Source organism: Kwoniella dejecticola, chromosome 1 (genome assembly GCF_000512565.2).
Source record: "Kwoniella dejecticola CBS 10117 chromosome 1, complete sequence".
NCBI classification, from domain to species: Eukaryota; Fungi; Basidiomycota; class Tremellomycetes; order Tremellales; family Cryptococcaceae; genus Kwoniella; species Kwoniella dejecticola.
The window spans coordinates 3,661,468-3,681,448 of NC_089301.1; the positions used below are offsets into that span (position 1 = coordinate 3,661,468).

The 19,981-nt window shown below is 48.8% G+C and overlaps 8 protein-coding genes across 8 annotated transcripts; 4 read left to right on the plus strand and 4 right to left on the minus strand.

The window, feature by feature from the left end:
- Window positions 1-22: 22 nt before the first annotated feature.
- On the minus strand, window positions 23-2,779 carry I303_101344 (uncharacterized protein; the record flags this gene model as incomplete). Its single annotated transcript, XM_018404713.1, has 12 exons — window positions 23-150; window positions 217-489; window positions 547-738; window positions 817-1,004; window positions 1,063-1,194; window positions 1,254-1,402; window positions 1,473-1,782; window positions 1,855-2,156; window positions 2,218-2,328; window positions 2,378-2,580; window positions 2,632-2,685; window positions 2,755-2,779. The coding sequence occupies 12 exons, from the start codon at window positions 2,777-2,779 to the stop codon at window positions 23-25; spliced, it is 2,067 nt and encodes a 688-aa protein (XP_018267367.1).
- A 474-nt stretch (window positions 2,780-3,253) lies between these two features.
- I303_101345 (uncharacterized protein) lies at window positions 3,254-5,975 on the plus strand (the record flags this gene model as incomplete). Its single annotated transcript, XM_065968323.1, has 17 exons — window positions 3,254-3,384; window positions 3,445-3,493; window positions 3,558-3,606; window positions 3,668-3,772; window positions 3,840-3,885; window positions 3,962-4,004; window positions 4,065-4,124; window positions 4,199-4,343; window positions 4,398-4,516; window positions 4,579-4,767; window positions 4,824-4,914; window positions 4,993-5,009; window positions 5,064-5,150; window positions 5,211-5,307; window positions 5,365-5,447; window positions 5,521-5,615; window positions 5,696-5,975. The coding sequence occupies 17 exons, from the start codon at window positions 3,254-3,256 to the stop codon at window positions 5,973-5,975; spliced, it is 1,686 nt and encodes a 561-aa protein (XP_065824395.1).
- Window positions 5,976-6,143: 168 nt separating this feature from the next.
- Window positions 6,144-8,511, minus strand: I303_101346 (uncharacterized protein; the record flags this gene model as incomplete). Its single annotated transcript, XM_018404715.1, has 4 exons — window positions 6,144-7,817; window positions 7,919-8,106; window positions 8,185-8,371; window positions 8,464-8,511. 4 exons carry the CDS (start codon window positions 8,509-8,511, stop codon window positions 6,144-6,146), a joined length of 2,097 nt encoding a protein of 698 aa, XP_018267369.1.
- Window positions 8,512-9,197: 686 nt separating this feature from the next.
- I303_101347 (uncharacterized protein) lies at window positions 9,198-10,289 on the plus strand (the record flags this gene model as incomplete). The annotated part of the gene is made up of 5 exons (XM_018404716.1): window positions 9,198-9,344; window positions 9,414-9,440; window positions 9,507-9,565; window positions 9,642-10,128; window positions 10,212-10,289. The coding sequence occupies 5 exons, from the start codon at window positions 9,198-9,200 to the stop codon at window positions 10,287-10,289; spliced, it is 798 nt and encodes a 265-aa protein (XP_018267370.1).
- Window positions 10,290-10,575: 286 nt separating this feature from the next.
- I303_101348 (uncharacterized protein) lies at window positions 10,576-12,087 on the minus strand (the record flags this gene model as incomplete). The annotated part of the gene is made up of 4 exons (XM_018404717.1): window positions 10,576-10,749; window positions 10,825-11,114; window positions 11,191-11,596; window positions 11,707-12,087. 4 exons carry the CDS (start codon window positions 12,085-12,087, stop codon window positions 10,576-10,578), a joined length of 1,251 nt encoding a protein of 416 aa, XP_018267371.1.
- A 912-nt stretch (window positions 12,088-12,999) lies between these two features.
- I303_101349 (uncharacterized protein) lies at window positions 13,000-15,312 on the plus strand (the record flags this gene model as incomplete). The annotated part of the gene is made up of 2 exons (XM_018404718.1): window positions 13,000-14,019; window positions 14,101-15,312. The coding sequence occupies 2 exons, from the start codon at window positions 13,000-13,002 to the stop codon at window positions 15,310-15,312; spliced, it is 2,232 nt and encodes a 743-aa protein (XP_018267372.1).
- A 103-nt stretch (window positions 15,313-15,415) lies between these two features.
- On the plus strand, window positions 15,416-18,220 carry I303_101350 (uncharacterized protein; the record flags this gene model as incomplete). The annotated part of the gene is made up of 1 exon (XM_018404719.1): window positions 15,416-18,220. The coding sequence occupies one exon, from the start codon at window positions 15,416-15,418 to the stop codon at window positions 18,218-18,220; it is 2,805 nt and encodes a 934-aa protein (XP_018267373.1).
- A 218-nt stretch (window positions 18,221-18,438) lies between these two features.
- Window positions 18,439-19,571, minus strand: I303_101351 (uncharacterized protein; the record flags this gene model as incomplete). The annotated part of the gene is made up of 5 exons (XM_018404720.1): window positions 18,439-18,698; window positions 18,819-18,946; window positions 19,033-19,039; window positions 19,193-19,271; window positions 19,419-19,571. The coding sequence occupies 5 exons, from the start codon at window positions 19,569-19,571 to the stop codon at window positions 18,439-18,441; spliced, it is 627 nt and encodes a 208-aa protein (XP_018267374.1).
- Between the last annotated feature and the right edge of the window lie 410 nt (window positions 19,572-19,981).

The following is a 19,981-nucleotide window of genomic DNA, read 5'->3' on the forward strand; positions in this document are numbered from 1 at the left end:
TGTAATGCATTCTGCAACAAATTCAGACACCTAGATCGTTGTTGAACCCAACACTGCTTAGCCAAGTTTGATCATCCATCACCTGAGACCAAGCAGCTGGGACATCTATTCCCAGTGAAGCTAGGAAGTCATCGACGGATAGATCGGTCACTGGATCCCACCAAACATCATCAGTTTTGGCAGTGGCATCGAAGATATGGCCCCTGAGGGACTCACCAAAAGTAGGCAAGTTGAGCGCAGTAGCGACATCAATGTACGATTGGTTGAACTCAGGTAAGTCTTGCTTGACACACATGAGAAGGACTACCGCTCGTCTCAGTGCAGCGGCTATCACATCCCATTGGGTCCTCCGGTACTTGGCGATCATAGTCGAGACGTAACCTATGGTCAACTCTGTTGTCTGCCCGATAATTTCGTGGTTCAACGATCGGGCTCTCGTGATGATGTATAGGAGTAAGCTGAGAACGTTGAAGATATGGTGGAAGGCGTCTGTCGCGACGCACCAGATGAGCGAATGCCAGACAGATCGAGAAGTTTGATGCTTACAAGGTGTCCAATACAGCTCTTCGTCACCTGGTGTGAGGCACTCAACGAAATTAGTGACCTCTCGGCAGGTTTGAAGAGCGTCGACGATAGCACTGAGAGATTGTATTTTGTTATATGGGGTGTCCGGGATGGTCCGCAGTAACAAACGACGGATGAGTACAGTCAGGCCGAGGGATGAGAGTTGAAACGAGCCTGTCCATCGGAGTTTATCAGCATCATTATTTATCCGATTTTCAGAATGTCTTGACATCATGACCGTTCAGCACTCACGAACGCCGGTGGGTGCAGTGATCGCTCCTCGCTCTGCGTGCTGGGAAACACCGAAAATTGGTAGATACTCCTGGCGGATCTCTTGAATCCTTTCGATCGACAGCTCAAGCTGGGCTATCCGGCTGACAGGGGCCGGAGTCTGCTTACTTCCCACTTCAGAAATCGATTGGAAGTTGTCGATGATATCGCTGAATGGTAGTATCAGCCTCAAGACTGTCCGCTGCTGACATTGATCCCATAACTCACTCTATGAGCAGGGTAAGTCGGCTGGTGGCGATGAACGATTCCATCGATGTTCTGTCCGGTGTCGAAGCATCTTCGCCATAGTCTCCATCTTCCACGGAGAGCAAGGGGACATTGTAACTACCTTTGTGCAAGCTATAGGCTAGGTCAGCGTGTCAATGACTCTCTCGTCAGGCAGGTCAAACAGTCCTCACAAACTGGGTCTTCCATATAGCAATGCTCTCCATTTATCCTGTATCACCAAAGCCCACCATATCCGCTTTCTCAGTTTCCTCTCCCATAGCGGCAGGGACCAATTGGTTGAATCGATATGTAATCCCAGCAAGAAAGCCGCACCAAGCGCCTACATTGCGTACATGCATTGCCCCGAAAATCAGTATCCCGTCGACATTCAGAAGTATAAGCCAACTCACCCTGCCTGAGCCGATCGTCAACTGACCGGCGTTCTCAGCAATTTCCATCGGTCGACTATACATCTGTAAAAGAGCCAATTGCAAAGTCGCCAATCGCGGTTGTCTGAACTCGTCATCCAACGCTAGTAGAGCGTTCGACCATAATTCCTTATGTATTCCTCGGAGTGCGGGTATGTAATGCGTCGAATGAGCGATAATCCCCGCTAACAACGCAGGCGATATTCCTGGTCCGGGTGCATCTGCGGAGTAAGTGGCATCAAGACGTTTCGGATTTATGATAGGGATGGCTTTTAAGGTATGCGCCCTGACGCTGTGGTTGAGTACCGAGCACAATAAGTAAATGGGGCTGCCATGCAGCAAACAAGGAGAAGGATCTGCTCACGAGCCGAATATCCTCGGCAGGAGATTACTGCATCTCTTTTCACCCATTTTTTGGTTCGCCTCAAGGGCAGCTTGCCCATTATGAGGTGTTCTACCGTAAATCAGAGCAGGAGTTTTGACGAAATAGACGGGAAACCGCGTATCGGACGAAACTTGACGAAAAGATAGTCCGCCAGGTGTCTGGGATGTGGTGGAAAGATCTGTCGCTTTGACGACCAAGGTCGAGAATGCATCTGCACCTAGGAAATGCGATTCTTCGTCGTGGGGTTCTTCCATATCTAGCGAGGAAGGTGGGATATCCTCCTGGAATCGATTGAGATCAGCTCAAATTTATCGTGGTTTTTACAGACCTTCGATTACTCACCTCAATGTGTTCAGAATTCACTGTCCAAGGTATTTGTCCTACACCGTTGTCATCTCTCATCGAGGACGTCCCGATAGATAACGATGGAGCCGATGGATGCAAGTCATGGGACTAGGTTCGGCGTCAGCATGATCCGAGATCGACATCAAATCGGACTTACAACAGATGACCGAGAGGGATGCTGATCACATGTATCCAAGATGGGTGCCCGTTGACTTTGCACTGCATGACTTGGTGATTCCTTCTTCCTCCGTTTCCGTACACTTGGGGGCATGTCAAAAGTACATGGTTTGAACCGTACTCTACAAGCCATACACGGCTCCCCGCGCACTTCGATCGAGCATAATTGTTTCAGTCGTCTGCCTACGCAGTCGTAATCAGCGATCACCTATGCTGGGTCATATAACTGCTCACAGAGATCACATGGTCTATCTAATCTTGATCGAGGTGCTCGCGTGAAGCTTGGACCTGCCGATCGCACTTCAAAATGAGTTCAGTAGACGGCTCAGTCACGAAACATGCACTGAGAGGACCTACCAGCTGCAGTGGGCGCCTCTGCCATCTTTTAGACGATATTTCGCACACAAGGCAAATGATCAACAAACAGGGGAATTGTTGAGCAGCGTTTTGGCCGCGGGGATGTACGGTCACACGTTCACATTCCCACGGTTGTACCTTCCTTTCCGCCTTTGAGCAGATTGTCACTAGTATCAGAAATTCGGAGCCTTTACGGAATGTTCACCACGAGAGACGACGCACTTGGAAGTAACAGTCGAGCGGACGCGGCTGCTAGGAGGCTGCTACAGGCGACGTTGAGCTGCAACAACATGCATGCAGATGCAAATTGTAAAACTTGCTGTGATGAACAGTGACCTTGTCTCAGGGCAGTCCAGATAATCACGTGGTGCGAGATTAATTCCGGTTGAAACCTGAAACGTCATCGGACCAGCAACAAAACGTTGTCCATCAGATATCTGGACTGTTCGCTGTGAATGATTTCACTGCTATTTTCCCAGACCGAGCGGACTTCATGAACATGGTCTCGAGTACCACGTTAGCCGTCGCGAAGAGAAAGCAGGATGAGAGGGAGCGGCTGATCAAGCAGATGGAGGATGAATTGGGGTGTGCCAGTGAACATCCTGAAGATCAAGAATATACACACACTAAGTGAGTCCAGCTAGCGCAAGTCGGCTGGTAAATCCTTCAGCTGACCACCCCCGCTCATAGGCCCGAGCAGATTGTGTACAATTTGAAAGCTAAGAAGCAGGGTTGGACAGTAGAACGGATCATGATAGCTTTTGTGAGTTCTCGCTTGCTTAGTTTGAGCTGACGAGAAAAAGATTCGATCGGCATGCGCTGCTCATAGAAAAACCAATTGCTTGACAGAGGGTGAGCCGAGCTCTCCCTCAGGTCGCAGACCAAGGACGCTGATAACCTGTGTGCATGATAGTCGTTTTCGAGGATGCGTTGAGACGAGCGAGGGAAATGGACAAAGATTTTGCTGCGACTGGTACAGCCGAAGGGGATTTCTGGGGTTTACCGTCCAGCTTCAAAGGTATATCCACTGATCGGCTGGTCGAGGAGGCAGTTCGAGCTAACGTCATTCCCAACGTTCGCATTAGACACATACAACATCCTCGGGGTGGATTCCTCACTTGGTTGTTCGCCGTGAGTGTATATCAGCGATCATTCTTAGACATGAATTCACGGACCAGGAAACCTGAATACTGATGATCCATTTTAGTCACTGCTTTGATCCTACCGACAAAGGAGATGCAGAAGCCACTGTGAGCGCGATCGGACGGGCTTTATACATGGCATATCGGGCTTATACGGGTCTGTCTCAGCTGGTGAAGCTGTTCAGAAAGGCAGGAGGAATACCATTTTGCAAAACGAATGTTCCCCAAGTGAGTCGACTCAGGTCCCAGAGCACGCAAAGACTTTCCTTCTTCGTGCTTAACAAGGACCTACCCAATCGCAGACATTACTGGCGTTCGAATGTCGTAATCCCATATTCTTGACGACCACTAATCCCCACTCGTCTGATAGAACATGCGGAGGAAGCTCAGGAGGAGAAGCGGCTTTGATTGCCTTGCATGGTACACCGCTGGGCTGGGGATCGGATAGTAAGAGAACCATTCTCCACGTGTGCCGAACTTTAAGCTGAGCTCTTGGGGTAGTCGGCGGCTCTTTGCGTATACCTGCGCATTATAGCGGAGTCTGTGGGCTCAAGCCCGTCAGAGGAAGATGGCCTGTAATGGGTCAGAGAAATAGTGTGAAAGGGTTTGACGGCATCAAGGTTAGCCAGCCGCCTAAAGCAAAGCGATCTATGCCATCATTGCAAGCTGACCACCTGGACAGGGAATGGTTGGACCTATGGGTCGAACGGTAGACGATCTAATTTTCGCTTCTAAGAGCATGTTGAGTCTCGCACATTCGACAGCAGACATAGCTTTGAAAGGGGAGGTGTTACTTCCTTTACCTTGGAAAGAAGTGGATATACCTAAGAAGCTCAAGGTCGGGTACTGGACACAAGATAATCTGATCAAGGTAAGCTGAATTGAGCTCATTGTCCAGGCCTTCGCTTACTGCAACCGGGATATTAGACTAGTCCTGCTTGTGTGAGGGCTGTTGAGGAAAGTGTCAGGAAGCTAAGGGAAGCAGGTCACGAAGTAGTAGAATTCCACCCACCAAATAGTGAGTACATGATCTCCTCACCTGCAGTACATGATCTCCTCACCTTGCTCATTATAGCTTGCTGACACGAGCAAACAGTTGCAGAAGCATTGAAAGTACGTCAAATCGATGTTGTGTATTGAGCGGGGCTGACTTGTCACTATGCATAGGTCTTCGCTGGCTTGACCTCCTCTGACGGATACAAGACTCTGCTGGGTAATATCGGGTCTGATCCAATGGAAAGCTCGATGCGACTAGTGAGTCGCCTCTCCATTTGCGATGCATTATAACGATCGTGGAAGCTAAACCCTCAATAGGTAACGCTTGGCTCAAAACTACCGAGTCTGCTCCATTCGGTGCTCGGATGGGTTGTCGATAACCTACTCGGAGACCGCCTGTTCGCTTCGATTTTCGGTACGTCTGCCTTCATATCCGCCGATCCTTGTCACACTGAGTGCAAAATTGCTGCAGCCACTTCTCGTCCGAAGAGTGTTCAGGAGTTTTGGGAATTCACCGCTAGGAGGGAGGTTTATGCCAATGCCTTTCGAAAATTGGTACGTCAAACCATTTGGCGGTTCCCCACAAATTCGCCGTGACATCATGAGCTAATCAAGCGACTCCTGGCAGGTCTGGGAAGAACACAAGTTTGACATGCTGCTATGTCCGGTTCAAGCTGTCCCCGCGCTAGAACATGGTGCCACCAAATTCCTCTCACCATTATCGTCAGTCTCAACCTCTTTCAGCCTGTGTTTCCGGTGCAGGTGTCGAGGCCCACATGCTGACAAATGGACATATGAACCAGAGTATCTACGATCTTGTTCAACGTGGTGGATTCGACGGTAGGAGTGATACCGGTGACTCGCGTTGATGAAGCTTTGGACAGTCATTCAGAAGGTTTCCTGAACGACAGCGAAGGATCTTGGATTTTGGAAAAACGGGTATACGGAAAAGGCGGAGCATATGACGCTGAGAAGATGCATGGGCTTCCAGTAGGTGTACAGATTGTTGGCCGAGAGTGGCAGGAGGAGAAGGTCCTGGAAATGATGAAGACGTTGGAGGGTCTGATTGGGTATCAGGCGTAGATATGTACTACATCAAACGGTGTATTGACTACCTGTATGTAGTTTTATAACCTGACGGCCAAAGAATCTGTAGAATAGGTGACTCGCCATGTATCACATACCATGCACAAAACGATATGAACTTCGCTTATCGACGTCAGGTATGAGCGACAAAAGCATCCTTCAACATTAGGACCATTCCACTTCCTTCCTGTATTTCTCGAACTCCTCTCTGGTGATCCCATCTTTCATCAAGCTATTCAATCTATTCTGGGCCTGCTTCGGATCCTTGATATTGATGGCTTTTACAATTATATGATCGAGCAAACTCGCATTGACTCCCGTCTTCTCTTGAATCGCTGTCCTAATCTCACTCAATTTCTTGGGATCGATCTTGTGTGGACCCGTTCCATGATATCCTTCTCCTATCGAGCAACCAACCCTCTTACCTAGTGGTATCACTTTTTCTTCAAACTCATTCCGTGAGAGGGGTTGCGCTAGATAATCAATCCACTGATTCATCTGTTCTTTCGTGAACCCCTTCTGTCTCATCGAATTCACCAATTTCTTCATATCGTTCTGTCTCAGTACTATATCCCTATATCCGCCTTTCCCATCCGGGGACATCCATCCATCTTGCATCTCATCACTCTGAATATCCACACCTAATGATCTCAATACTTTCACTACCTGCTGTATCTCCTGCTCACTCGTCGGATTTTTAAGCGTACTCAAAATTTTATCCTTCATCTCTGGCTTGACACCTTTCTGTTTCATTTCTTTAGAGTTCAAGAGCGCTTCTACTTTCTTAACGGAATTAACGGGGATACCTAATTTCTTTTTCATCTTATCAAATGGATTCCCACCTACATGCGCATTCATCTTCGGCTTATCCGGATATCCCATCTCCCTCGCCTCGTCGCCGTACTGCTTATTACGCCTCTTGATCTGCTCAGGATTCTTCTCCGACGTCCACACCTCGTAGTTGTTCAGAGCTTGTTTCTGGTCCAAGGTGTTCATGAGCGCCAGCATGCCGGCTATGGCAGGCTCATCGTATCCCGCTTTCTTCAGTTCCGCATACCCCTTCGAAGTCGGAACAAAATACGAAGTTGGCATATTCGGTGGTCCGTCATCGATTCGTTCTTGTTTCGTATAAGCAGATGCAGATCCGCTTCCGCCACCTGATCCGCTATTCGGCGCTCCTTTCCACCCAGCTTGTTTAGCCCTCTCAGCGTACTGTGTGTTCCTGCGCTGGATGTGCTTTGGATCTTTCTCCCTTGCCCAAGCTGAAAACTGCTTCTTGGCTTGGTGCTTATTCTTCATTTGATTCAGAGAAAGGATCATCCCTGCTATAGCGGGGTCTTCATAGCCTGCGCGCTTCAGGTATTTGTGCGCATCCGGTACGTATTTACTCTTTGGCATTAAGCTTGAGTTTCCGCCGGACGAACCATCACCCGGACCTCTTGCGGGGCCGGAACCAGAGGGCGAGGGTTGCCAGCCTGCGTCTTTCGCTTTCTGGCCGTATTGCTGATTTCGCCTTTTCACTTCGTCCGCATCTTTGGGTTTCATCCACTTTTGTAGTAACTTCTTGGCCTGATCTTTGTCGCCTTCGTTCATGGTATTGATCATTCCTGCTATGGCAGGATCGTCGTATCCTGCTCTCTTGAGGTATTTGTACGGATCTTTGATATGCCTCGATTTAGGCATATTAGCAGGCGGTGAGGTGCTTGACTGACTAGATTTGCGAGGTCGGGATTCTGATTCAAGATCAGAAGGTGAGTCAGGGGACGGCTGACGAGATCGTCTATTGTCAGGTTGGTTCGATCGACCATCAGGACCGGTTCCCGATTTACGACGCTTGATCTGCAATAGGGATAATCATAGAGGTACAGCGTCAACTTATCGATACCGCACGTCAATTGAGAATCGTCGGAAGTGAGGAAATGAACGGTTTCATCACTCACGGCCAAACCCTCTTGATCTTTGCTTAGCCATATCAACAACATGAAAGTAGTCTTAACACACACGATGAGTGTGAATAAGTCTGGATGAAGAAAGAAGAAAGAGACACCTTCAACAATACAGCCAATCATGAAAGTCGGCCAGTAATTCTGGAGGTGTACTTCATGTTTCGAAGACAAGTATTCGTCATCTACGTGACCGCATCACAATCAGTATAGTAAAATTATCAGAATACACAGAAGCGTAAAAGTAGAAGCAGAGAGCTCACTATGGTATTGAAGAGGTATAGTCAGATCAAAGGCTAATGCCAGGATCAAGGATATCTCCATCGGACTGGTCCGCAGGATGATCCAACTCCCGACGAAAACGCCTGAGAGGATTATGAGATCCCATATCCCCGTCGAGTCCGACATGATTATCACTATCTCTGCCAGCCACCCTCCAGAAGGAGCGAGCTATGTTACGGACAAAGTGGCCTCAGCGCTCGCAAGTCATAAGAGTATCAAACAAGCGAATCTCTCAGCGAGTGAAGAAACGTCTGACTTACCCATTGCTCTCTGAAGTTTTGCGCGCGTTGTCCCAGATCTCTAGGCATTGCACTTGTGATAAGTAAGCTGGTCACTTGCTACATGAACGGCGCATTAGTGTTGCAGTCCTGTGTATACCGGACCCCACGAATAGCAGTCGTGCAGATCTTGTTTTTAGGTCCGAAATTTTTCAAGAATGTCCACCGCCCACTTGGCAGTCTTTAGTCCGATACGAAGCATTTGCTGCTTGAAGAGGGTTCAGCCCTGTGTATTGGACTTGGTAGCTGGACAGGTCACAGCTGAGTGAATATAACGATTCAGCATTGTCGTTCAGTAACATTGTAACGCCGTGAAAGGACGGCTTCATCGGATCCTTTGAGGTTGTCCGGAACGTCTGAAAGGAGGACATCGTGTGTAACGCGTTGAAATCAGATCAAACCCGCAATCGACCCGGCGTAACCTCGTTCGATGATGTCCAGCCTTCAGTAAGGATACGAGCTCTTCAAATTACAGTGAGAACAATGTGTGTCTCGCAAACAGGGAACGCATGCAAGGGGTGTTATTCATGACGAAGGGTTTGTCGGGCCAAGTCACGTGATATGCGCCGCATATGAGCGAGAATGACGTCTTCGCCACCCAAATGCTCGCTTTCAACAAGGACCGGCTTGGATCCGAACACTTCAATTGTTCTCAATAGTTCCAAGCATCCCTTAACACTCCAGAAACAAAGAGAAACGAACAGGCCTGGAGTACGATGCGCTCTGTGCTTACTTTGCCCTTCTTAGCTGGTCTGGCGACATCTCTGCCTTCACCGGCTCAGCAGCCATTCAGCCTCGAATCAGACTTAGCGGGAGAAAGAGTGAATGTATCGTTATATGTCATGTCGAGATGCCCCGATGCAGTGAGTAGACGGCTCTGAGGACTTCATGTAGTGTTACAGAGGAGGCATTCAACTGACAACTTGTGCTAGAGGTTATGCGAGAACGTATTCCAGAGCGTAAGTGTAGTTCAGCCAGGTGTTCGTTTGTTTGAAATGCGGCTAATCGTTACTCATCTTATGTAGGTCATTCAGCAGGAAGGGATATTAGATAAGATAGATTTGAATGTAGGGTATATCGGAACGTGCGTCCATCGATCTCCGTCTCAGACTCTTGTCTCACTTAACAATCGATGCTGAGGCTGTTCACTTTGATGGCAGACCAAATAAGACCGAACCGCTCGGGGTGACATGCAAACACGGCCAGATCGAATGTATAGGCAACGCCCATCAAATATGTCTGTACGAACATCTACCGGTAGACAAGGCATACGCAGTCGTCCAATGCCAGAACTACCCTTCCACTTTCCCCAAGGAAATAGGTAGCGTAGAATCGATCCAGAAATGCGTGAAGACAGTCGGTATAGATTGGGTAAACTCGGGCGTCGGAAAATGTATACAGGGTAAAAACTTCAATCAGACCCTCGAAACTCCGCAGAAACACAAAGGCAAGGACAAGCCTGAAGGCGGAGGTGATGACGAGGTGAAACTCCTGGGTAAAGAAGCTACACAGTTGTTGAAGAGGAATATCAAGGAAGTGTACGATAAGGGAATTACGACTAGTTGTACGATTGATATTGATTCGACGGTCAACAAGGCAGGGAAGAGACGTTGTGTCGTTGATGGCGGCGTATGGAAAGGATGTGATGTGAGCAGCATCGCCTCTTCTGTTTCTTTCTATCCCAATTGACCTCTGCTGAAGGCGAAACTGACAAGCGCATGCATCGACAGGACGGTCATACTGCTCAGGACTTCATAAGGGTGATAGAGGAGGAGTACAAGAACCTGCAGAGTAAGAAGGACGAGTGATTGTTGCGATAGACCTGTGAAAACTTGATTTCTGTATCTTCAGCTCGGATTCACCATATCTGTATCCATAATGCATTGCACTTATAGATAGCGTTCCAGCGACGAAGACCTCAGATCTTGTCGGAAATGGCGTGACGCAGATTGCAGCCTCATCTAACCGTTGGCTTTATGTAGATGCGCTTCAAACAATTATACATAATGCCTGTCATCTATTCTGGAGTACAATCTATATCGAATAAACCAGATCGTTGTCAAAATCACGGACCCGTGACGCAGCGGAGGGCAATCACCAGCTCAGGAAGCCTTTGCCAGTCTTCACTCCAGCTCGTTCGACGCCGACAGCGTTCCTCAGTAATCCAGGTACGATCTTTCCCTGCAATATCGTGTCCTCAACTACTCTAGGTATCTCTGCAGGACTGACTCGACCATACGATATGTACGCTCCAGATGGGAAGAGGATCTAAAGCGACGAAAGTCAACAGAGCCAACGAATGATCATGTAGACACGTGCGATGGGAGGTATCATTCCACTCACAAGCATCACACCAGCATACCTGTGTCCTCCTAGATGGTTGATGTTGAAAATGCCCACTTGTCCGCCTTCCCCTCCTTGGACACTCTCAATCTCGCCTATCCGCTTGCCCACCTCCTCTTCACGCTCACTGTCTGATCCGCTGATCTCCTCCAATGGCGGTCCATCAAGATGCGTAAGAGATGATCCATCTTCGTCGATATCGATATCGTGTTTCTGCAAGACCGTATGCAGAGCTGATCGCAAGAGCGGCGCAGCAATATGACATCGTTTATCTCTCTTCTTGTGTGAACCTGATCCGGCATATACGTGCTATTAGATCGGCGTCCTATCGCAAGCTGTAATGATGATACTGCCAACACGACTTACAGAGTAATATCACCGCTCTGTAGGGTAGAACCCAACTTCTCCGCCTCGAGAATTCATCCTCCACTTCATCCATAAGAGGTTTTCCAGATCTACCTACTTCACAGGATAACTGATTCTCATACAACGATCTTGCGCCTTGCAGTGAGTTATCGATCTCATGTATGACTTTCCAGTCTGGGAAGACCAGTACAGTCTGGTCGGAAGGGTCGTCTGACTGCGATATAAGCGATGAAGAGTAGAGCGAAGGTTGTACTGAGATGGGCTTGGAAAGCGGGTCGGATGGCGAGGGGAATTCAGATGGTGAGATGTACGGTATGGAGGATTTCGGCTTCGAGTCTGACGAGGCAGGTGTCGGTGCTGAGGAGATGACTTTGTCCAGATGATGAGCCAGAGAGCCTTTCTCGTCCTGCCGATAGCGATTGATCAGCGATGTTCTTGTGCTTCCGGCGCAGTTCTTCACTCTGCATTGAACACTCCCAGCCATGCGGAGGACTTGTAAGGTGGTGATGGACTCACTACATGATCTCTCTCCCAATCACTTTTACCCGTACTGATAACGACCACTCGCCCTTTCCCACCTTTCGATGACCCCTGCAAATCACTCTCCCAATCTGTATCGAACCCCTTCGGCAATTCTCCTAAATCCCCGTATTTCTCCAATACATACTCTTCATACGCTTTCCCATCGTATACAATCTCATCGACACTTCCTGATCCGTTCTGAGACGGGTCCAAGCATGGGTTACTACATGACGCGCAATCCGTTTCCGAGGTGGGAACGCCGGCTTGTCCCAATTCTTTCGAAAGAGTGACGTATGTATCTGCTCGTCTAGCTGCAGTGTGAGATGACGGAAGAGGTTCGGTGTGAGATAAGAAAGATGAGATTTTGCCTAGCATCTTAGCTCGGTACACACTGTTTGATGATCTCTATGAAGGACAACAAGCAAGAATGGAATGAAGAAAACGAGTTTGATAGAAAGGTGAAACAGGGTAGGGAGAAGGGGGATTTTTATAAATAAACATGCGGGTCTCGGTTTATCAGATAAAATAAAATAGGTGTCTTTTCATTTGATAGCCTGCGCTTCAGAAATGCGCCGATGCTGCGTAAGCTCGTCATCCTTTTCGGCTGCGTCCGATTGGCCTGGGTGCACAATTGGGTTTGGGGAGAGAGGAGCCCAGAAAGAAGATGGAAGGGGGTAAAGGGGGAAAGCTGAAGTCCGAGGGCCGAAGGGATGTATAAGCGCCCTCAGGGTCACCAGTAAGTTATGTTCCTCAAAACCGCCGCCGCCGGTCTGTAGTATGTCATTTTCACAGTGGAGAAAAACACGATCACGATGATGCTAGCAGTTGACCGTCATTTTTCGCTATTATTTTGAACAAGCCAGTGGGAAGACAGATGCTCTCATCCACATGAAGCTTCTCGATCGGCAGAGGCCGAACAGATGCCGATCTTTTGTAAGCCTCATATGAAAGGTCTGATGGGCTGTAACGCCCAATCGCACATGGGTGTCAGGTAAGAATCCTTTATGGTCTAACCTGAAAAAGGTGGTCACCAGACCCATAAAAGGATGACGATGAGAAGACCTCTTGAGTCAATCTGGATGCCACTCGACATGAAATGACACATAATTGTTATTTATGTGCTTGGGGATGGATTACTCATCCAGCCGTCGAGTACAAGTACATAGATACGAGGATAGAGTACCTCATCGCATCGCGCATAACGACTTAAACATCTTGGGCTATACTGAAAAAAGGCAAGATCTTTAAAAAAGACTCAACTTCCCGACCACAGACAGAAATACCATAATGTTCGCTCCTCCAGGTGTGGATTCCTCCTCATCAGGTGAAGACTCAACCCCGCCACCTTCTCCAGGGGTCCAGCGTGTCAAACCCAAATTTTCCTTCAAGTCTCTGTTCTCACCTACTACTGATCCCGGGACTTCCAGATACAGGAGTAGAAGCAGGGGCGTAGGTGCACGAGCGAAACCTCCAAGCGATGTAATAAACCCAGTCGAAGCTGCCAAAGCTCATAATGCGTCGCCCACTGATCCCGTGTCCCCCAAGAAGCAAGTCCGGATATTCGCTGGTGAATTGGAAAGAGGACAAAAGGCCAAAGGTCTTACTAACAATCTAGGAGAGAACATCCGAGACTCCTTGACCTTCCCTCAGAACACGCCTCGAGGTCAAGATCGCGGCGGGGAAGAGCACCAAGTGCGGGCATTCCCTGATTCCGAAGCTCGCGGTAATGCTAACGGTATCTCAGAAGAGGTTTTACTGATGCTGAGAAAGCTTATGGCTGAGCAAAAAGAGGCCGAACAAGCTGAAAGCTTTGCCCGAGAGGCTGAAAAAGCGGAAATCGAACGTGAAAAGGCTGCACGGGAGGAGATGGTCAGAAAAGAGACGGAGCAAGCTAGAGAGGCAGAAGAATATGAACGACATCGAGGGAGGATCGAACAGAGAGAGCTAGAACAACACCTCGAATCCTTGGGCGAATCAGTATCCACATCACCCATAGCTATACGTCGGCCTATGCAGTCTTCTGCCTCGAAGGGTGTCCACATATATTCGTCTGAAGAGGATACACGCAAGTCCACTGACATAATTGATAAGATCCGTTCTGGGGCTTCGCTGACAAAGAAAAGAAGTTTGAAGTCCCTCAAGTCCATGCGCAGGGGCGGTAGTCGGAAGATCGAGATTGATGTTCCATCGGTACCTGTCCCACCTATTCCTAGAGATACGAGTATAGATGATGGGTATGTGATGATTTCGAGGACTCCGATCGCCGATAAGTTCGCCAGACCCCTGCCAAATCTGATAGAACAAGGTGTGAGTCATTTACTGTGCTGTACTGTATCTTGTGCTCTGGAGGTCTTATGTATCTGCGCTGATCACTCATCGGACACACAGCCGAGGACTGCTCCTCCTCATATGACTCGACTCCATGATGTCGATCCTTGCTTGCCACAAGTAGCTCAGGGATATTACCACCAGTCTCCCGCCGGCCCGCCGACTGCAGTACAATTTCCGCCTTCACCTTGGTACGATTATAATCGATCGCCTCATTTCCCGCCGGAAACCGCTCCTCCAATTGCAGCGCATCATGGCTACCATCCCGGATATCCTACTTCAACCATGCAAGAAGGAGGATGGTGTCACCCACCGGGCCTGCCTCTGCACCCTTACTACCCTGCGTGTGGCGTGACTTCACAACCTCATGGTCCGCCCGTATCGGCCCCCATACCCATTGTGTATGCTTCCGACAGGTCCCCTGCCCTGTCACCTACCCAAATCAAGCGTGCTCCTGATAAATCCTCCACGAAGCATCCTGAGCCTGCTTCTCTCGATACGCGAGATTTCAACGACAAGCCACGGACGAAGGCAAAGCCACACTTGAAAGACGGTCCGGGTAAGGTGATCCAAAGACAAACTGCGCAGACTTTTGACTCTTATCACGGCGAGCTCGGTCAAACGTCGACGAAAGGCAAGACCAAGGCGTTAGAGGGCCCAGATTCTAAAGGAGACCGAGTGACGCATCCTGCAAATCGGCCCAATGATCCAGAATTGCAGGAGACGAGGGTGTCAGAGGTGAGACAAAATGGCAAGATCGAAAAGCCCGAGAACAGCGAGACGACCCTCGAAGGCGATGCACACAGAAAAGTCCGGGCGAGCCAAGAACAACTTGAAAAGACGATCAAGCAGTTCGAAGCCAAATACGCGGAAGCATTGAAAGTGTACCAAACCCCTGGTTTAGATGAGACGTCCAGATCACAAGCTAAAGAGAGGTTACGGAGTATAGAAGCAAAACTGAAGGAGGCCACGAGGTCTCTCCAAAAATGCCAAGAAGGCACCAAAGGCAAAGACACTGATGCAGATCACAAGTACGAAAGGCCGAAGCCACAACGCGTTGAAGACCCGCCTGAGGCATGCGATTCTGAGGCTGCTCCGACTGGGAAAGTAGAGCTGTCCGATGTTCGAGATTCAGACGCCTCGATGGATGCTATCAGAGAAGATATCAAGAGATATCAGTCTCGCCTAGCGCAGCTGAGGAAAGCTTACTCAGTAGAGGGCATATCTGATGAACAGAAGAATGGACATCAAGATGAAGATCAGGAGCGATGAGAGCAAGTTGAACAAATTGACCGCCCAGCTGAGTGTTTCGACTCATGGTATCAATGACTCTCCAAAACCAGCAGTGAAGGTGGGGGATGCAGATGATCGGAATATGGTCGAAGAGCCGAAATCGGGAGATGACACTGCTGAGAAATCGGACAGAGAAGGAAACGGAACAACAGCTGTGAGGCCCGCAGCCGTGATATCCCCTGCTCCTCTCGAAGAAAGCGCGGTATCCTTAATAGAGCCTGATAAGACCACTAAGACTGATACCGGTGCCACGCCTGATCAAAAAGAGATTTCGGAGCTGAAGAAGACGGTGGAGAAGTATCAGAACAGGCATAAAGTGGTCATGAAAGCTTACAAAGCCAACAACCTATTTGATCAACAGAGGAAAGAGGCAAAAATGGAGGCTCAGAGATGCGAGATGAAGATGAAGGAAGCTATGAAAGCGCTTGATCGGGCCAAGAAGGCCGTGAGGCCAGCCGATCTTGCGATCAAGGAGCATGAGAAGGATCGCCCGAAAGAGAGTGAGAAGGTCGAACACGATAAAAACGAGCAGACTCAGCAAGGAGACAATGGTAAGCCTGCAGAATCTTTCCAAACAAGTGAGGGCAACATCGATGTCGTGCACGGAAATCCACAATCAGTCTCCGAGTCACGCAGTGAGCGCAACGAGAATACAAAAGGTCTGCAGCGTTCTATTGAAAAATACCAAACGAGGTACAAAGAGGCTATCAAGGCTTATCAAGCGAAAGACATGACAGAGGCCGAGAAGAGAGCAGCGAAGGAGAACGTGAAGAGAGCTGAAGAGAAGCTGAAGCAGGCTATGCATGCTTTGAAGTCCTCACAGGCCGACACAGATGGTCAAGCAGACGCTGAGGTGGATAGTACAGCGAGTGCAAGTGCCACGAGTAAGGACGTGTCAGATGAAAGGACCATTGATGCTGTTCGAAAGTCCATCAGACCCGACGTCGGAACGATGGAGCCAGCAAAGACCAAGCACGATACGGAGGGAGAGTCTCAAGAAAAAGTGACCCAGGGAAAGGAGCAAGTAGGTTCTCATTCGCCCCGAAGTGCAGGTAACGCCAAAGATGAATTGACTGGTAAGCGAAAGCAGATGGAAGTCTCAATTAAGCAATATCAAATACGTCACAAGAAGGCGATTGACGCCTTTGAATCAGGTGGCCTCCCAGAGGACAGGAAGAAAGAAGTCAAGGAGGAAATCAAGAGCCTCGAGGGGAAATTGAAAGCCGCCACGCAGACTCTTGAGAGGTTGAAGAGCGAAGATACCGAAAAGGACGATCGGAGCTCGATGAAGAACACAGCAGAGGGCAGGGATGGGAAAGGAGGCGAGAAGCGCCTCGATGATGACTACCAGAACAAGGAAAGCCGTGAGAACTCAAAACCGTCAGAGGTAAAGAAGAGTCAGGAAGAGCAAGAAAGCGATACTACCAACGCACAAATCATAACGGTTCAGACCAATGGAGGGTCAAAGGAAGAACTTAGATCCGCTACCGCAGAGGCGAATAAAATGAACGATCTTGAAGAAACCATCAAGAAGTATCGATCCCAGCACAAAGAAGCTGTCCATGCATACAAGGCGGACGGACTGTCCGAAGAACAACGAGCGAAAGCTAAGATGGCAGTCATGAGGATCGAAGCGAAGTGGAAAGAAGCCACCCAGGCTCGAGATACCCTTCGAGATCGAAAGAAGAGCGTTGAGAAGGAGAATTTAGATGTAAATCAAGAGAGAACGGCAGACGATACTGTGAAAGATGTCAAATCCACCGGTATTACACAAGCGGTTCCTAGGGAGACTCATCTTACTGAACAAAAGCAGTCAGCCGGGCGTGGCACCACTTCTGAGCTCTCAGGAAGGGAACAACCGAGTCCGGAAGAGCTTGAAGCACAAAAGAGAAGGTACAAAGCTCAATATGCTCAGGCGGTCGAGATGTACAAGGACTCGAACCTATCAGATGGAGATAAAGCCAAGGTCAAGGAGAGAGTCAAGATGTTGGAAATGAACTTGCGACAAGTGACAGATCGTTTAAACGCAGGTAGAGGAGACGAGGGGAAAGCGGTAGTCGAGCCACAGACATCTGTGGCGCAGCCGCCATCCTCAGAATCACCGCCTGCAGAGGCCTCGAGAAGTGCCGACCGGGAACATATTGGTAAAGACGAAGGCGCGAATACATCGAATACGAAGAACGAAGACAGTGAGCAGTCGCAGGAGAAGAACGCTCTGGTGAAAGACCTGAATACACTCAAGGTCAAGTACTCCGACGCTATGAAAGCTTATAAATCCGGTAAATTGAGTGAGGAGGATCAGAGGAAAACCAAGCAAAAGATACTATACCTTGAGAAACAGATGGAAACCAAGAAGAAAGAGCTGACTCGACTCCAGGGCAGTGGAATGCACAGGCAGGATGATCGTACTGTGGAAGCTGAGCCACAGAACAGGGAGACCGGGGTCATCAGTTCGCCAACTCCCAAAGGTGAGAACAGAGATATCAAAGATCTCGAACAGCGACTGCAAAGATACACTGAAGCTTATAAATCGAGCTTGAGATCTCTCAAATCACTTGAAACGAATGGAGACGATCAACAAAAAATTGAGGAGAAGGTCAAAATTTTGCAAGCCAAGATGATACAAGCGAAGAAAGAACTCGAGATCGCTCGAAATGCCGAGAAGAGAAGCGGTCGGCCAATCGAGTCACCAAAGAGCGGAAGAGAGGATCGGGAGACGATGATGAAGCGCCTGAAGGTTGAATATACTCAGCTTACCGCTCGTCTCAGATCAGGCTCAGAGGATACATCGGCGGACGAAAAGGAGAAGATCTTGGCGAGGTTGGGAGCTACCAAAGCGAGGATGAAGGATTTATCGGGAGAGGCAAAGGAAAAACTTGAGGACTAAAAGCGAGCTTACCATTCGGTACAGTATCCTGGTATCGTAGTGCAGCTCTAAGTTACAGGTCTCATAAGCAACGATAAAATCAGAATGTTCTTTTGCGATCCGCGCAATATCAGACCGGACGAATTCGAAGTATCGTGTAGCCAGCCCAAAGCTATGTGGTATACTGTACATACAATTGCGATGCCCATATACTTGTACAATCTACCCTATGACGGATTTCACAAATCCTCTTCCACGTCATCCTGCCCTTCAGCAATCTCACTCTCATCCCCTATCCCACCTCCATTCTGCGTTATATCGCCGCCCTCGTCATCTTCTTCCGCTTCTGCTTCATCGTCCTCATCATCTACCATGTCTACATCACCATCGTTCACCGTTCCAGTCGACTTCCTCGGTCCTGCCCCTGCTGCTTTACTCTTGCTTACTCCAGCTGCTGCCTTCTTTGCTAATTTGGCTGCTTGTATCTGGTTCCGATATGCTGCATGTCGTCACGCCGATCAGTCACATTATACTCACAGCACGTCCTTCCGCTGTGGAGGCTCAACTGCCTGATTTGGGGTTGACAGGCGTCAGAGATGCAGCAGCAAGTTCGACTCACCCTGCAATTCTTGTTCCAATAGCGGCACAAGCGCATCACTCGGTCCGAAATCCAGCTCTGTTATAGCTTTTATAACGTCTGAGGCAGTGATGGTCTTTCCGGATCTAGCAATGGCTTGGTCATGTGCACTACGGGTTCCCGAATTGATCATCTCGACGTTAGTCTTCTGTATTGATCGGGTATGCCCTCAACACCTGTGTCACTGAGAACTCACGCTGAAGCTGCATGGAAGGAAGAAACCAGAACAAAACTCGGTCAGCACTGTAGCCAGAAAAAGTCAAGGGAGTAGGAGCGCTGTCGAGGCGAGCCTGAAAAAGAGGGTCGAGGCGAGCCTGAAAAAGAGATCGAGGAATTCAATAGACGGGTCCACTCACTCAGGTAATTTATGAACAACGTTGATCCCCTCAACAAAGCTAATACCACATCTTGCTGCATCTTCACGTTATCCGGAACCTTCGCATGTGATAACAACCATCAGCACCCGGATAGCGCTGCATATGAAATGTGGAATTTTCTTGAGAGGGACGCTCTATAGGCAACGATATCTTCGCTCTCGTCTCATGGGAAGCGTTGTCCCCGTCGCAAAATGGATCGACTCACTGATCCTTTCGCCAATTTGGTCAAATTTGACTTGGGTAATTCGAACTCGCTTATACTCGCTGAATTTGCTTTTTGCTGCTGTATCGAAGCATGTTGTACGGGGTTCTGCTTGTTGGCTGGAGCTGGGGGTTGAGCGACTGTTTTAGGAGGCATTGTCGATCGGGGGATACGAAGCTACCAGCGAGAAGCGACGAGATCAATGGCTGGGTCTAGTCGATGGGGTGCCGAGGTTGTGCTGGCTATTGTTCTGGTTGAAGACTTGTGCCTTTCTTCGTTTAACAGTATTTGTGTTCGTGGTCAACGCATGTGTTTCGACTCGACGTCAGATATTTAAATACTACGAAGGAAGAAGAGGAATGATCAAGATGCAGTCGCGAAATTCATCCATTTATTTGGTCATGTTTTCGCTTAGTGACGCGTCAATTTGCTTCCGTGCTATCTAGGAGGATCCGTCCAGGTCAATTTACCTACCCAACATATGAAAAGGGGCATGATCTCCAGCATTCTTGAGGAAGAGGCAGGTGATGTATACATGTACACTTTACAGAGAGTATCGGCATGCT